Source organism: Xenopus tropicalis, chromosome 3 (assembly GCF_000004195.4).
Source record: "Xenopus tropicalis strain Nigerian chromosome 3, UCB_Xtro_10.0, whole genome shotgun sequence".
In the NCBI taxonomy this organism is placed as follows: Eukaryota; Metazoa; Chordata; class Amphibia; order Anura; family Pipidae; genus Xenopus; species Xenopus tropicalis.
In genome coordinates, this window is record NC_030679.2 from 105,070,119 (window position 1) to 105,088,160 (window position 18,042).

Consider the following 18,042-nt stretch of genomic DNA (forward strand, 5'->3'; position numbering starts at 1 on the left):
TGTTTTTTAGTTATTTGATATATGAGGGAATAACATGCAATGAACCTACAACATTTCTTCTCTGCACATTTGTACTAATGCATGTAGTAACCTATGGTGGCAGATTATTTCTTGCTTCACCTACAGTAGGGTTTGGGGAGCAAAATAAGAGCTATGATTGGATATTTGGCAGCCCCTGTGTTGACTGGCAGCCTACATGAGGCTCTGTTTGGTAGTTCACCTGTTTTTTATGCAACCAAAACTTGCCTCCAATCCAGAAATCCAGAAATTCAAAAATAGGCCCCTGCTTTATGGCCACTAGTTGGCCACTAGTTGGCCACTGGTTGGGAACCACTGATCTACAGCATAGTTTACAAAGCGAAAGATGCAATATATTGTGTAATATTAGCTGGTTTAGTTATATCTGCTTATTTATTTAAGCTTTCTCTCATGTATAGCTGCCCAGATGTGTTCAATGTACAGTGCACATAGATTATACAGTAATTTTTTAAATATTAATGTTCTACTGGTGAGATTCCCCAACTTAACATTTTAAATCTCTTGAACTTTCCTTGTTTGGTATCCTTTACCAGTGGGATCTATTATCCGGAAACCTAAAATCCAGAAAGCTCCAAATTACAGGCCATTAAAAGCCATTTTAAAAATGATTTCCAGTGATGAGCGAATCTGCCCTGTTTTGCTTCATCGTAAAATTAGCTAAATGACAAGAAAATTTGCAAAATGTCGAAAAATCAGCGAAACGAATTTGCCACATGACTTTTTTGTCGCCCGTGTCTTTTTTGGTGACACGACCATGGCTACTTTGATGTGACCGCAACTTTTTTTTTGATGCGAAACAAATTTTCCTGCTGCAAATTTTCGTAGAAGTTTTACAAAACAATTCACCAATGGCGAAATGCAGATATTCGCTGCAAATCCATGCCTGGTGAAAAAAATTGCTCATTACTAATGATTTCCTTTTTCTCTGTAATAATAAAACAGTTCCTTGTACTTGGATTCATATGCTAAACAATTCTATTGGGTTTATTTACTTAAAAATATGTTTGCATACCAATGAAAATGCTCTTTATTTTACATGATGCTCAGACCATTATATTATCATTGTTATTGTAATGGCTGTATCTAGCTTGGAATATCTCAAATGACTTCAGCATTAGTTGGAAGTGTCAGGCCGCTTTGATGCTGAAATGTTTGAAGATCACCGTGACATCCTGTCATTTTCTATTCTAGTCTGAATAAACTGATTGTGTTCTGGCAAAGATACCTGGTTATTACGGGTTTCCTCCACCTCAAATCTAATTTATTTGCAATGTAACTCTAAGCACTTTCAATATGCATTAATGACACATTTTCATTAAACGTATTTGGAAATGTGAAATAACAATATATGTCTGACTGTTTACAATCTCTGTACTCCTTGCCCTGACTCCTGAAACAATGTGGCAAACCAGTTGATTAAATTTAATCTGAAGACCTAGAAGAGAACTGACTCCTGTTGACACTGGTTTAGGAGCCAGCCCCAGAAAACAGAGAACAAACACTGCTTTTAACAGCAATTACATCCAAAAATAACTTTAAAAGCATTGACAGTCTTTTATGATGTACAGTATATTGGTAAGTTGCTTATTATGAAATTACCCTACTGAAATTGTAGGATAAAATAGTTGGCAAACACTGGTCATATGAAAGTGACTTCCTGGAAATGCATTGTAGGTCCCCCAAGGATATAGTCAGATACACAGTACATGTGCAGATTTTATTGTTATCCTGCTGAAATTTTCTAACCTGTCCAATTGACTAAACAATCAATCACCATGGTACAACACTATAATATATATATATATATATATATATTATAATATATTACAGTATATAGTTATGTGTATGGCCAGCTTAAGGGAACAGTAACACCAAAAAATGAAAGTGTTTTAAAGTAATTGAAATATAACGTACTGTGGCCCTGCACTGGTAAAACTGGGGTGTTTGCTTCAGGAACACTACCATAGTTTATATAAATAAGCTGCTGGGGTCAGCCATTCAAGATGGAAAAAAGGAGAAAAGGCACAGGTTACATAGCAAATAACAGATAAGACACCATTGTATTCTACAGGGTTTATCTGTTAGCTGCTATATAACCTGTGCCTTTTCTTCTTTTGAATGGCTGCCCCCATGGCTACACACCAGGGTTTATATAAACTCTAGTAATGCTTCTGAAGCAAACACACAATTTTTACCAGTGCAGGGCAGCAGTACATTGTAGTTTAATTTCTTTAAAATATATACATTTTTTGGTGTTACTGTTCCTTTAAAGCTACTCCATGCTTTCCTTGCAAGGTTGATAATTAGATTATCAGAGACAGGCCCGGATTTGTGGCGAGGCCACAAAGGTCAGGGCCTAGGGCGGCAACAATTTACTGTAGGGGATGCATGCCACACCGAAATTCTAAAATTTACCACTATTTGCCGAAGTCACCTCTCAAGGCGACTTCAGCAAATCGCGCCGCCGCGTATGCCATCCCACCGGCAATTTACATTCTAGCCAGTGGGATGGCATTTCAGGGAGATTAGTCGTCTGCGACAAGGAAGATTTGTCGAGCGGCGACTAATCTCTCCGTGTGTTACAGCCCTACGTGGAAGTTTTTATGCAGGGTTAAGTTATGTTATTTACATATGTCGGTCCCCACCCCTGGTCAAAATTTGACAACAGTCCCCACTTTACCCCCCTGATGGCAGTGCAGATATATAATTTGGGGCCCATGCTAGTGCAATTAACTGTAGAAAGTATAGATTTTTCAGGGCCCTAACAAAATTATACCCTCAGACATCAATACCAATACAACCTTATCCCCTCAATGGCTGTTCCCAAGGTGACTTACATGTCCATATAAAGTGGCAGAATGGTCAAAGTCAGCCTCCCCATATCTGCGCATGTATGGCCAGCTTTAGTGTAATGGACATGATAGCTATAGGGAGAACATTTGTCATCAATCTGTACTTAAAAATTCAGTAGCATTTTCTGATTTTGCAGAAAGAGAAACACACTATGTATGGTGCGTATGGTGCGTATGGTGGGGTGCATTAAGCTTTTCCATACAATGTGTATCCTATTCAGTAGAAAGAAAAAAAAGGCTGTATTATTACAGATGCAGTAAATTGATCAGAAAGTGGGTATAACAATATAAACATCAAATCCAGAGTTGATGGTAGAGAAGGGCTCTGTTGGGTCCCAAGTGATGTAAAAGTTCAATATATTCTTGTAGGAAAAAGTCAGGTGCTGACATTATGTGAATAAATGATGATGATGACAATTATTTTTCCTAAAAAAAAGGTACACCATGGGGCTGATTTACTTACCCACGAACGGGTCGAATGGAGTCCGATTGCGTTTTTTTCGTAATGATCGGTACTTTGCGATTTTTTCGTATGTTTTGCGATTTTTTCGGATTCTTTAAGAATTTTTCGGATCTAATATGATTTTTGCGTAAAAACGCGAGTTTTCCTATCCATTACGAAAGTTGCGTAAAAAGTTGCGCATTTTGCGTAGCGTTAAAACTTACGCGAAAAATGCGCAACTTTTCGCGTAAGTTTTAACGCTACGCAAAATGCGCAACTTTTTACGCAACTTTCGTAATGGATACGAAAAACTCGCGTTTTTACGCAAAAATCGTATTGGTAACGAAAAATTCGTACAGAATCCGAAAAAATCGCAAAACATACGAAAAAGTCGCAAAATGTTCGTTTTCAAGTCGGAACTTTTCCAATTCGGGTCGGATTCGTGGGTTGGTAAATCAGCCCCCTTGTGTGTAATACCTTGTGTGTAATACCTTGTGTGTCACTGTTATTTTGCCTTACAATATAAATACAATATAAATATATACCCTGTATTGCACACTATATACTAAAGATTTCCTCTATGTTCACAGGCAGGGCCCAACAACTGAAAAGCCTTTAAAAAGATAATTTTTAAGGTGCCCAGGGCTCAAAGGCTACTAAAAAGAAATGTAGCATGGACTCTAGCATTAAAATAAAGGAATTAAAACTGAAAATCTAGATTACAATTCTAAAAGACAGGGGGCACTGCTGCTCTAGAGAAGGCTCATACTAAGCAATGTATCCAGTTTTAGTGAAGTATTGCAATGCAAATACATTAACCCACATGTGACAACTTCCAAACAGTGTGAGCATTGTAAAGCTATGTAAAGCTATGTACACTGCTTACAAATAATTTGCCTTATTTTGTACCTTTCTTGAATGTGTGTGAAAATGAATTCTTCATAGGACAATTTTATTAAAAGTCTTTTGATAAATATTTTTGGATAATATACAGGCATTATGAATTTGAAACTGAAAACATTTTACACCTTATTATATGAAGAGAATATTATGTATGACACTCTCATATTACTTGTGATAAAATTGGGGGCGTGGGAGTGATAGGTAAGTGGGGGGTCACTTTCAAATATTGCACCAGGATCCATGACCTTCTAATAATACCTTGGATAAGACTTGACCCAAATGTCTCAAGTTTTATAATAAATCTGATATTTACAACAAAGATATTTTATATCATCAGCTCTGAAACACTGGAACTGTGAGTAGACGGAAAACCCATGCAAATTCTGACTCTATCTAAAATTTGACTGAAAACCCCTTACTGAGTGATGTTTCATTTTAATGCTCCCTAATGCTGGGCTGTCATTTATTCCTGGAATTCCAAACACTTGCAGCAGGTGGGACCTTTTAAATTCATAATTTTGACTCATAATTAAGCCATAATTCAAGCCAGCTGTGCCTGGAGAAGCAGTGAGATTTGGAAAGCTCTAAATTCCAATCAACAAGGTAACAATAGCTGAAAAAAGGACTTTGTAAGTACCACTAAATCAGATGATTCTTTATTGTATTAAAAATGAAGGCACAGGGTAAAGGTGTCCCCTCAAAGCCAAGTTAGGAGCTTACTGTCTTATGTATGGGGCCGTCCTAAAGGCATGTCTGACCGATAGCTGATCCTATCTCTACCCATACGATCGTGTTCTGTTCCCTTTATAAGGAAATGTATTTAATTTTCTCATTAAAGGACAACATTCTTTGTTCCAATCTAACTCCATGGGGTAGACTTGAAAATCCCCTTGGGTAAGGACCACATACAGGGCCACTCCTGCCATAAGGCAAGGTGAGTTACCATGGGTGGCCAAAAGTTGTCTCTGGTATCTTTAAGGGTTGATTTTTTGATTTTTAAAACAGAAATTTGGCTCTTCTTGGCACCTTGTTGCTTCGGGGTGGCAGCAGCCCTAGAAACTCCACTGATCACATGGGTACATTCATGTGGTCTTTGCTGAATGAGTCTCCGTAGGCCTGCAAGATAATCTGATTGTTGACCAAAAGCGGCCAAGTGACCAAAGCGGCCAAAAGAACCTCATCTAAGGAGTGAATGGCCAGTTTGAGATAACCTTTTTCCAGGGTGTACAGAGCTTCATATCCATATAGTGCATTATAAATAAATTTATACATACATACATTATTTTCTATATTGCTGTCTCTTAAGCTTCATTACTGAATAAAATACAATTTAAAAAAAGAGAAAGCTGAAAAGTTGAAAGGAAAGAGGAAGGCAACCAGGGACACAGGAGTATGTTGGGTACAGGCTCTGTATATCTAATTAATCATTAAATGTTCTAGTCTTGCTCTAGTCTACACCTTTTATAATGAAATAAACTTTGTAACTTTAAGGCTGATGCCACACAGGGCAGATGCTCAGCCTGCGGAAACATGCGGGTCGAGAATAAGCCCCACCGCTAGCATCAGCCTCTTTAAAAACTTGGTGCAACTTAAAAACCTCCACCCGGATGGTTAGATAAGTGTGCACACTCACCAGACTTTAAAGGAGAAGGAAAGGCAAAGTCACTTGGGGGTGCCAAAATGTTAGACACCCCCAAGTGACTTTCACCGCTTACCTTGTACCCCGGGCTGGTGCCCTTGTTCGCAGAAAACAGCACCAGCCTGGGGTACCTGGAGCGGATCGCCTCCGGCTTCCGTTTGCTGAAATGCCAGCGGTCGGCTCATGCGCAGTAGAGTGAAAAGCTGACTTTAATGTTTAAGTTAGGCTTTTCACTTTTTTTTACTGCGCATGCGCGCTCAGCGAATAACAAAGGAGGAAGTGCTCGCTGCTACCCCGGGCTGGTGCTGTTCTCTCTAAACAGGGGCACCAGCCCGGGGTAAAAGGTAGGCGGTTAAAGTCACTTGGGGGTGCCTAACATTTTGGCACCCCCAAGTGACTTTTACTTTCTTTCTCCTTTAACCATTCTTATGCCAAAAAAATAAACCAACAGGAGATCCAACAGTTATAGGTGAATATATTTCTCCTCTCCAACGATGCGATAAAAAAGGAAAAAGAATAAATATAGTGTAACACAATTTGTTAATGCATTAAAATTAACACCTTGCGATCATGTGTTATTTAGCGCATGCGAAATGCGTCTTAACGTATGCGATAATACTTTAGCGAATCGAGCGTTATTTGTCGCGCAATTTTATCGCAAAAAAGTATGCGATAACGCTTTTCTCACTTTAGTGAATCAACCTTATTTTATATTTGAAAAATCACACAAAAAGCTCCATATAAAAATGTGCTTTCATTCCATTTGGCATCAGATTATCTTTTTAAAATTGTTCCAGTCTTGTTAGTGTCATTATTGCCAAAATAACTTTTACAAAAAGAGGAAGCTGACTAGTTCTAAGGAAAGAGGAAGGGAAGAACGGAATAGGTTGGAGACAGATCTATATGACTAATATCAATTGTCACCAAAAATGTACCTGCAATATCTTTCTTTATACTTCTGTGTGTATCAGTACTGTGATCAGACAGAAAGGCTTTTTTGTAACTGAGGGTCACTAGCCATAGATTAAGTAGGTTGCTAGCCAATGTAGTGGTTAATCAATATTTTTACCCATCAAAAATCCGTCACTGAGTATGGGGCAGAAAATCAGTCCCTCTTTGTGACTCTGAGCTTCAGGCCCAATCTGAGCAGGGACATCTACTTATCTGCTTCTCTGAATAATCCCTTTCTTTTTGGGGGCCTATTATATATTCTTCTTGTGTCACTCACTGTCTGAGTGCAAAACCCCAGGCTCTTCCCAGTTCTCCTGGCTTTAGGAATCCGAGCATCCTTTAGGCTATTGGCTCCCTTGCCCTTTTGGATCACTCCTCCACTGGTGACATATACTTATGAGATTGCCAGCAGGTGGGGTCACTTAGCAGGAGATGGGTCTCAAAGGGGGCAATCCTTGGTATTGAAAATTACCAACTGAATATATATATATATATATATATATATAACAACCGCAAAAAATCCTCTGCACTCAAATCAAATTTGACTCATTATCCATCATTTGTCTTTAATTCACCAGTGGTACAATGGACCAGCAGCACAACTGGAAATTATTGTAAGATGTTAGCCAATATGCCAATGTGAATGGTTATATTATAAGGTGACATGTTTTGTGCTCTTTTCTTTTTTTATCTTAGGAAAGCACAAGAGCTAGAGCATAAACAGGTTTGGGATATAATAATTCAAAATGCTTCTTTCATAATTTAGGTCGGCATACCTTTTCTAATAAAAAACATATAAGCATTAGGTAAACCCAATAAAATGATATTTTGGCAAAGCATTAACTGAAAACCATTGCAACCAATCCCAACATAGTTTTGGACTAAACTGGGACAGTGGTGTTGAAACGTCACTTGTATTAATTTGCTAATAGAGTAGTGGCTCTGTTTGTGACTGCCCCATAATAATCCTTTAATAACCAAGTACATTTGCAGCATTTAGATGTTCAACAAAATTTTAAAACTTATAGCTCCAATAAGTACATTAGGGTTATGTAGACCCAGAGTTCAGGCCCAGAACTGGAGATGATAGGTCGTCCATAGCAAAAAAAGGGCAATTTGTGCTCACCACTACATTTTAAACCATTAGACGTGGTGCAATAGGGTTGTGACCACAAAATACATATAAACAACAACAAGAGATCCTCTGCACTCACCCATTATCAATATATAGAGGACATTAAGTCATTCTGTGCATTATACTACCAAGATATGCCCACCCCTTAAAGCAACAGAAAGCCTTATGTGTTTCATGCTGCAGGGCATGTTTAATAATTTTGATTATTATTTTGATACTTTATTCTGAACCCATCACATTAGCATCTAAAAATCCACATTGTGTTTATGCATCTTTTCTATATAAACATATCTGAATAAGCTCATTTTAATAGGTGATATAATTTCAATTAATTGTATGCATGTGCCAGTTAAATGAAGCTTGGGGGTTCAGGCATAAAATACCTGTTTAGTTGAGTTTTTTTTCCTGAGCAGCCTTTCTTAAATAATACAAATTTGTCACCTACAAGCTGTCAAACTTTATTAAGGAAGCCCATTCAGAAGAAACCATGTCAACTAACTAGGTATTTTTGCCCGAAACCCCACATGGGTCTCTTAACTCACGTTGGGTTACTTTGCAATTGCTCAAGCACGAAGGCTTGCCCAATCGTAAATCTGGCCTGTTGTGTGTTATTAAAACTTATGGAGGTTTCTGCCAGTACGGTAAGCAATACTGCAGCTCCTACTTGCTTGCATCAATACAACTATGCAGAGAGTATTCCGTTATATTCATATAATTTACTGTGCAAGAACAAATAATTAAAGACCAGCTTGGCTTATAAATGATTAGTAAAATCAACACAGAGAAAGTCAATAGACAAACACACTTTAAGGTAAGAACCCATGGAGTGGAGTCGCCTGTGGAAAGCCCTTCGCATCACTTCTATTTTCGAAGTTGTGCGAAGTTGCCTGCAGGAGGAAACTTTGCGTGACTTCTGATTACTGTAGTGATGCAAAGGGCTGTCCACCGGCATCTCCTATTATTGCGGGTGGAAAGCCTTTTTTGGAGTGGTTTGTCGCCCACGATAGCAGAAATCTATTGCGGGTGACTCCGTGGGTTCTTTAAAATAAACCATTGCTCCTATTTTCTGCTTAAACTACAATGCCTTTTCTTTGTATCCATTGGTGGCATTTGGAAATAAGGAATGATAACTGCCAATATATTTCTTTATATACAGTAATGCCACATTAAAACTATTGTGTGTTACAACCAGGAAAGGTAGGATCACTGGAAGGTGCCAAAAGTTAGGCACCCCCAGTGATTGTAATCACTTAGCTGATACCCTGGGTCAGTGCTCGTGTTGGCAGAGTTGGTCATGCAGTGATCCTCTTCTTCCACTTCTTCTTTCTTTGCTACCCCAGGGCCGATGCATGTGCAGAAAAGTGAAAAATCTTTGGTGCTCTCTTAAGAATTAGGCTTTTCACTTTACAGTGCATGCACACCGACGTGAAGAAAGCAGAGGCACAAATAGGATCGCTCCATGGCACTTATTGAGAAGAACTCTGGGCCAGGGCAGTTTTCTACTAACAGGAGTCCAGGCCCAGGGAATCGGGTAAGTGAGTACAATTACTAGGGGGCTAACTTTTGGTATTCCTCTGTTGTTTCAACCTTCCCCTCCTTTAAAGTGTAGAAGTTAAGGTGAAGAATACATGACCCAAACATTTAATATTATCATTATTACTATCCTATTTCTTTATATAGCACAATACCACTTCCTCTCTAGATTGTAAGGTCTATTGTAAGGTCTAAAGAGTCCGCTTTACCTCCTGTATTGGTCAGTTTTTGTTTCATATATACACCCCTCTGTTATATATACAGTATATATGTGTTTGGTATGTGTTGGTGCTTTATAAATACATAATTCTAAAAGTACCAATAACTGATGATGTTTCTAGGAAAAGTAATCACATCTTGTTTTCACAAGTGCCATAAGTCGCGCATTGTGTACTGCCACAAATCACGTTTCAGTGTGATAAAGTGCGGGGCTAGTCCATTTACACTCTATAAAGTGTCAGTACTGCTATTCCCCTAGATACATTTCCCATTTCATTCTTTTACCAAGGACTCCAGGTTCAGAGTCCAACATGGGAAACACTCCCGTAAGGCAGCCATAAATATGACAGGCTTCACACAGGTGACACAAAGACACACTGTTCTGGCACATGTATATTCTCCGGGCAGATAAGAAGCCTGCAGTCTCTCTCTGCTTATTTTCCTCTGCTCTCCAATAACAAGGCAGGTTAGAAGTTGAATGGAAGTTGACTTTATTACCTCTAGTGACGTAAAAATCTGGTTGCTTGGTGACCTTGCCTCTGATTTTTATGATCTAGCCAAGCTATGAGAGAAGAGGGAGTGGTGAAAAATGAATTAGCACTAGTCTGTCAAGTTTCTACAGTGGATACCAGCTTTCTCTGCTAGTCTTGGGAAGGATTGCTCTGCTAGAGATACTATGAGATACTGCTGATGTGCTGCTGTGCTCCATGTGTGTGTGTGTGTGGGTGCTCTGCAATTAATATCTGCTTACACGCTCCTGGCTGGAGGATTAGTGCCGTGCAGCGTGGCTGCAGGTTGCTAGCCACCCTTTCACATCAACAAGCTGTAATTTTGGATGTATCATCGGATGAATTCCTCAGTGCTGTTACAGAGACCATTCAACGGTGTGGGCTACTGTGGCTGCTTTTACCATTACTACTGTTATTATTGTTATTACTGCCTTCTCATGATTTTATTTTGCACTTCTGCCTAAATGCCATTGGAATAACCACTTTCCAGCTGCAAGCAAAATACAAAGGAGATGGAGTGGAAGAAGGTGAAAACTTTAGGAGGAAGCAGCAGAGGACACAATGGTCCTTTAAATCAGGTAAGCACAACATTCATTGTTATAGCTTTGGATTTATTTACAGTATAGAAAGTGGAACAGACAGCTGGACGATGTATTTAGGAACGATAAAGGGAATTTATGTTAGCAGGTGTACTGCTTAGATATATTAACCTATAGGGACCAGCAAGGTGTTGCTGGAGGAGAGGGGTTCATCATGGCCCCTAACAAATGAACCAGTCCTGCTGCTTTGGGGGGTTGTTGTTTTCCCTATAGAGCCATGCAGCAATGAAAGGTTTTTACTATTAACTTTATTTAATGAGCATGAATGTTCCAGGTGTACTGTTAGTGCCTGTGTTTTCTTAGATGTAAATGTAATAGAAATTCTCATGGATGTATTTACAAAAGGATGAAAATAGAGTTTACCACCATTTGCCAGCGTAAGAATAAATATGTCTCCCTAAAATCCTATACTAGTGAACAGAGAGATGAGTTTCCCTCTTGTAAACTGTGGTATTCAATATGCCCCGTAGAGTGATTTATTCATTGGTACTAGTGTGTTTATCACATACCTGTTTAACTAGTGCTTAATAATAAAACAGTAAATACCTAATTGTGTTAGGGTCTCTCATTCTCATTGAATTATGTTAAACACACAGAACTGGATTTATTTAATATAACTTATACTGCTGAATTAAAATCAAATCAGGATCAAAACACATTGTGATACAATGGCAATCTTTGAGGCTCTGAAAAAAACATTTTAAAAGGGAATTAAAGCTGTGAGTAAATATAACCTTGGTTTATTAGTATTAGTGCCCCATAAATTACAGGCAGCAGATTAAACCCCACATTCCGTCTGGGATTCTCCACCACTGCCTCCTCCTCTGAGCCTGGAGCCTAGTGCATGTGCACTGCAGATTTTCTTTTATTGATAACTTGCAGTCAATAAATACATAACAATGTAGACATAAACTTCAATTCACACTTTCAGTGCATAATATAGAAATAAAAGTTAGACATACATATTTACACAAATTTATACTGTGCCACTTAAAAACTTACAACACTACAACCTGTAGACAAACAATCCAAGGACAGAGGCAGACTCTGAAGCAGGATTTGATTCCTCATAAGTGAGGGGGTTGAACCCTGAAATATGCTGAGTGATATGGCACAATAAATGTTCACTTACAAGGAACTATATCCTGCTTTAGAGTTTGATGTGTCATTGGATTATTTGTCTACATTTATGTACCCTGGCAGTGGGTATTGGGCTCAAATAACACTTGGCTAAGACAGACTTCACTTGAACTAGGTACTGGAACCAACCAACGTATTTACAATTTACATTCGAAAACTATTATTTTAATCCCTCAAAATGAAGACAAAACCTCAAACTATGCTTACTACAATGCAATCAAGAAGGAAGCTATCATTCTTTAACTCAAGGCATATGGAAAGCCCTACACCAAAAATGTGTTTATTAAAGAATTCCAAAGCACTGAAAATAATGAATTATCCCATTCCTTACAGGACATATTAGTTGCTTCAAGGGGCTTAAGCGCCAGGTTTCTATGCTGTATTGCTCTACTTTAGGCTAATAATGGTATAATAACTGGTACTGTCTTGGATTTTAGGTAGTGGGTAAGTGCGCAAAACTACTAATACTGCCTCCCATTCTTTAGGGTGGCTTCAGGCGTTTCTGTACTAACTACCAGACCCTGTGGAAAAAAAGCTCTATGTACCATTAGACTAAATTAGCTTTTACAATAAAGGATATATAGATATATACACACAGTATGCACTTGTAAATAATGGTACATTGACTTGGCACCCAAAATACATTAAATACAGTAAGAGGCAGTGGAAACTTTATTCCTAGATACAATAAACGTCAGACACAAATACAATAAATACAGTTATAGGCTGTGAGAACTTCAGCCCTAAAAACATTAAATACATTAGGAGGTTATGGGAAGCCTAGCCCCAGATACATTATGTACAGTGAGAGGCAGTGGCAACTTTAGCACCAAATACATTAAATACAGTGAGAGGCAGTGGAAACTTTATTTCTAAATACAATAAACTTCAGACACAAATACAATAAATACAGTTATAGGCTGTGAGAACTTCAGCCCTAAAAACATTAAATACATTAGGAGGTTATGGGAAGCCTAGCCCCAGATACATTATGTACAGTGAGAGGCAGTGGCAACTTTAGCACCAAATACATTAAATACAGTGAGAAGCAGTGGAAACTTTATTTCTAAATACAATAAACTTTAGACATAAATACAATAAATGCAGTTATAGGCTGTGAGAACTTCAGCCCTAAAAACATTAAATACATTGGGAGGCTATGGGAATCTTAGCCCCAGATACATTATGTACAGTGAGAGGCAGTGGCAACTTTAGCACCAAATACATTAAATACAGTGAGAGGCAGTGGAAGGCAATTATTCCTGACACCCCAGACTCCCTTACCCTAGGCAGCCCAACCTGCCACCTCACTCCTCCCCCAACCTGCCCCCCCAGGATTAGCACGTATGTGTAATCACTCACACATGATCATAACAACAAGGGTATTGTGAACAGTACTGGAGGGCCTGATCTAGGTGTAGGCACACAAGAGGTACGTACCTAGCACTCCCCTTGCGCCCTAGGCACGTGCCTACCCCTAGTTCTGGCTCTGGCTGGAGAAGACTTCAGCATTGTTTAGATCAAAACAGAAATTGTTTTCAGTGCTAAACATGCTCTCATGCCCCACCTAGTGATACATATGAGAATAGCATCCAAGCATGAGAAATCCAAGTCCTGTTTTGCTTTTTGCAACTTGGGAAATAACACTGAGTAGGAGAAACAATAGGTTACCTGGAAGCAGTTGTATTAAGCAGTGCTGGCTCCTTCTGAAAGCTCAGAGTCAGACACAATGCACTGAGATGGCGCCTACACACAAATATTACAGCTAAAAATACATTTATTAGTTCAAAAATTAAATGGTAGAGTGAATTATTTGCAATGTGAACAGCGTAATTTAGTAATAAAAACTGTACAATAAAAATCACAACAGAATCCCTGTAAAGATCAGTGATAAATGCAGTGATAAATGCTGCAATCCTACATGCTTACAAAATAAATCAAGGCTAGATTTACTCTAAGCTTTATTTGCCCTGATAAGATTTATTCCTGCTATTATTTAAACATATTTTTCTATAATTAACCCTGTAACATTTCATTCTCTTACTGCCCTCCATACGCAGATTTAGGGCTCTTCAAACGATCAGGTTTTAGAAAAAAGTAAAAGCACTTTTATCATATTCACATCCCTTGTTAATAATTAGCCAATACTTTATTGTGAAAGTCATTTCAGGATGTGAGGGGTCCTAAGAAAGTTGCAAATAAATGCATATATTTTCACGGCTCTGTAGTTTTTTTGCCACAACGTCTTGTGATGAAATTAAGGCCATCTCCCATAGACTCAATTTTAATTAAACTTCTTTTTAAATGATATTCTCTTGTAATAATAAAACAGTGTCTTGTACTTGATCCCAATAAAGCTGAATAAATCCATATTGGAGGCAAAATAATCCTTTTGGTTTTATTTAATGTTTAAATGATTTTATAGTAAACTTGTGATATGGAGATCTAAATTACAGAAAGATCTGTAAAACCCCAGGTCCCAAACATTATGGATAATAGGTGCTATACTTTTAATATATATTTGGTATTATTGTATCATGTCATTGAAGGCTCATCTAGTTTTGATCTTAATGTTTCATAGTATGTATCAGATATGATGCTGTAATAAAGACTGGGTGCTGGCCTAGCTCTAATAGAACAAAAGAAGGGTGCCATGATTCTGATTGACTGCTCGGCTGCTTTCAATAACATCTGGGTTGCTCTACATAAATTATTTACATGTGTGTAAAAGTATGTGTTAAAATGGTGGGATGTAGAAGGGGAACTAGTCAGTGTTCTCTCTTATTCGTTTTTGGCTATGAGTGGACCCCAACAGGTGTTTAACTATGCATTTTCAAATAAAAAACCTGTGTGCACACCTCAACTTGTGACAAAATTTGAACATCAAAACCGGTGTATGTGTGTAGCATAAATACATTATTTAAATATAGGTGAAGAATGCTTTACTGGGAGCAGTAAAGAGTTAAAGTGTTTTATTGAGAACAGTTTTCCTTCTCGCTATGCTGTTTGGATAACCTCAGGCCAATCACAAAACCAGTCCTGCTCTGGTCATAAAAACATATTTATAAACTCGCTACTGTGTAACTTAGTTAAATAAAATGTAAAGTTCTCCATTCTATAGGTGTCGTTGCATGAGTGTTAAATTTACTATAAAACATCTTGGGCCCTGTGTAAAAGCACTATGTGCTGAAAAAAGGTTATAGTCACCTTTGTGCTTACATAGGGATGTGTAATCATATGGCTAAGGCTCTTCCCTTCTTTCCTCCTTCTTTTACTTTCACAAAATAACAGTTCTGTCACACTCTGAGGATGGTGAGCAAAGCTTTCAGCGCACTATTAAGAACCCTTTGGGTGCATCACAGCAGGATTATTGACCCCTTTGCTGAAGTAATACATTACAATACATATACTGAAGTGTAAATTAATTTTTAAATACATGCTTAATATGCTATAGAGCAGGGCTGTCCAATTGGTGGCCCCCCTCTCTGTGGCCCCCCACCTGTCTGGCTGCTTTGATGGCTTAGCTTTGTGGAAATTTGAAATGGTATCAGTACTGAGATTAAATGGCCCCCTGCATGGTTCTCTCCTCATATTCAGACTGTAATCCCCCTGTATTGTTTAAATATGTTATCCCCTGTACTGTTCACACTTTTTAATCTCTGCATTGTTCACCCCCTGCATTGTTTACACCTCAGGCTCTAATCACCCACATTGTTCCCCTGTTCACACCTCAGACCCAGACTGTAGGAGCAGTGCCAGCATTGTGTCAGTGAATGCTGTCTATGTGTGCCATACACACAGGCAGCCTAGGGCAGAGAGAGTATGGCACACATAGGCAGGGTAGGACAGGCAGACTATGTGCCATACTCTGCCTGCGCTATGTTGCCTGTGTGTGCCATACTCTGCCTGCCCTAGGCTGCCTGTGTGCCATACTCTGCCTGCCCTACCCTGCCTGTGTGCTATACTCTACCTGCCCTATGCTGCCTGTGTGTGCCATACTCTACCTGCCCTATGCTGCCTGTGTGTGCCATACTCTACCTGCCCTATGCTGCCTGTGGGAGGTGAACCTGGCAGGGGTTTGTTCTGGGAGTTTGTTAGCATTTGAAAATAGTCATTATATTGTCCCTAAGGTGTGTAATTATATGCTGAGGGTTGCTGTGCTATCCACAGGGGAAGAGGAGGCATAGGGATTTAAGGTTGCGTCAAATATGACATAATATAATTCTTTCACATATGAATGATGGGTGATATCCCTACAGTGAGCACCAACCATTTGGGGTTTACCTGCGCTACCACCATTAATGTGGGTATAGTCTTAAAAGCTCTTGTGATAACATGGGTGTGGTTTTAAGTGGGTGTGGTTTAAAAAGGGGGAGTGGTCAAACTGGCTTCCATTATCGTCCCTCTACCGCGTTGGCCAGAAAAATTCCGGCCCTCGGTACCACAGAAGTTGGACAGCGCTGCTATAGAGGAACCTAAACTAAGCAACTTTTTAACTGATCATCATTATTTATTAATTGGGTTACAGTTCAAATATTGCTGTCTATATCAAACTGCAAATCATTTTAATGTCAACTACTCTCTTTACCCTGTATATTGATTGATCAGCTTGAGTATGTATTTTATATTTGATGTATACACCCGACTTTGGAATATGGTGGCACTTTATAAACACATATAATAATACAAATTGCCTTTACATAATACTGTCTACATAATACTGTAAGGATATTTTTATCATTCCCCTCAACTGTCCCTTTAATACTGTCTCAGAAGAGAACAAAGACCTGACAAGTAATGAGTAAGCACAAGTACACTCTTCTGTGAGCGACCCTAGAGGTTAATTATATACACTTGACTGTGATTGGCCAGTGCACTCTTTCCCTGTAGAATTATAAAAAGATAGTACTACTTGTCTTGAATTACACTATATGTGATCATGTTATTGTATTGTTTTTATTTGTAAATTTGTCTACATGGAAGGGCCCCTAACAATGCACTTGCACAAAAATGAATTATACTTACCAAAATCACAGTGTGTTTTGTGACCCATCACTACTTTTATTTTCTCATCATTGAGTATTAGTGTATTCAGGCACAATGATGCTGGCCATACACGGTAAAATCCACTTTCTTCTGCTGATTGGCCCTAGGGTCAAACGATCAAATTAATATAGCGGGTATAGGTACCGTTGACCCAATGGAAAAATTAACGCTGCACGATCGAGGACTGGCCGATTTCAGGCCAAGTGTTGGTCGGGTAGGCCCGTCGTTTGTGCCCATACACAGGCAGAAAAGCTGCTGAATTGGTCTTAAGGACCGATATTGGCTACTAGAATTGGCCCGTGTTTGGCCATATTTAGAACTTCTTGACATTATACCTTTCAATATCCAAAATAAGAGAACATTAAGGGAGAAGTAAAACCAGAGAGCTCATTTACTAAGCACAGCGTCTCTGGCCTCAGTACTGGACTGCAAGGACCTGTGTTTCACCATAAATACATCACTGCATTTATTGAGCAGCGCTGTATTGTTGAGGGACAATAGGAAGCACATAGGCACTTGCACTTACTTGTGGGGTCATTATAGAACATTGTTTCCAAAAGATGAGACATCGTGTAAGATATAAATAAAAACAGAATGCCATGATTTGCAAATCATTTAAACCCTATATTTAAATGCAAATCCAGATGTGCATGCTACCTATTCCATATGCACCCCCATACCTTCACGGATGCTGGCTTTTGAATTGTGTGCTAATTACAAGCTGCATAGTGCTTCTCCTCTGTAGCCAAGGACAGTTTTCCACTTTGCCTCAGTCCATCTTAAATTACCTTGGGCCCAGAGAAGGTTTATTTATGGTTTCTTCTTTGCATGGTAGAATTGTAACTTGCCTTTGTAGATGCAGGAAGGAACTGTGTTCACAAACAATGGTTTCTGGAAGTATTACTGAGCCCATGCAGTGATTCCCACTACAGAATTGTGTCTGTTTTAATGCAGTGCTGCCTGAGGCCTGAAGATCATGGCCATCCAATAATGTCCCTTGTGTACAGAGAGTTCTCCAGATTTTCTCAATCTTTT

At 38.8% G+C, this 18,042-nt stretch overlaps 1 protein-coding gene across 1 annotated transcript in view; it reads left to right on the plus strand.

The window, feature by feature from the left end:
- Positions 1-10,569: 10,569 nt before the first annotated feature.
- pde8a (phosphodiesterase 8A) overlaps positions 10,570-18,042 on the plus strand; it is a 150,553-nt gene continuing 143,080 nt past the window's right edge. The window contains exon 1 of the mRNA XM_031899209.1: positions 10,570-10,800. Within this exon, the coding sequence (XP_031755069.1) occupies positions 10,735-10,800 (66 nt within the window). The 5' untranslated portion in view covers positions 10,570-10,734. The remainder of the gene's footprint in view (positions 10,801-18,042) is intronic.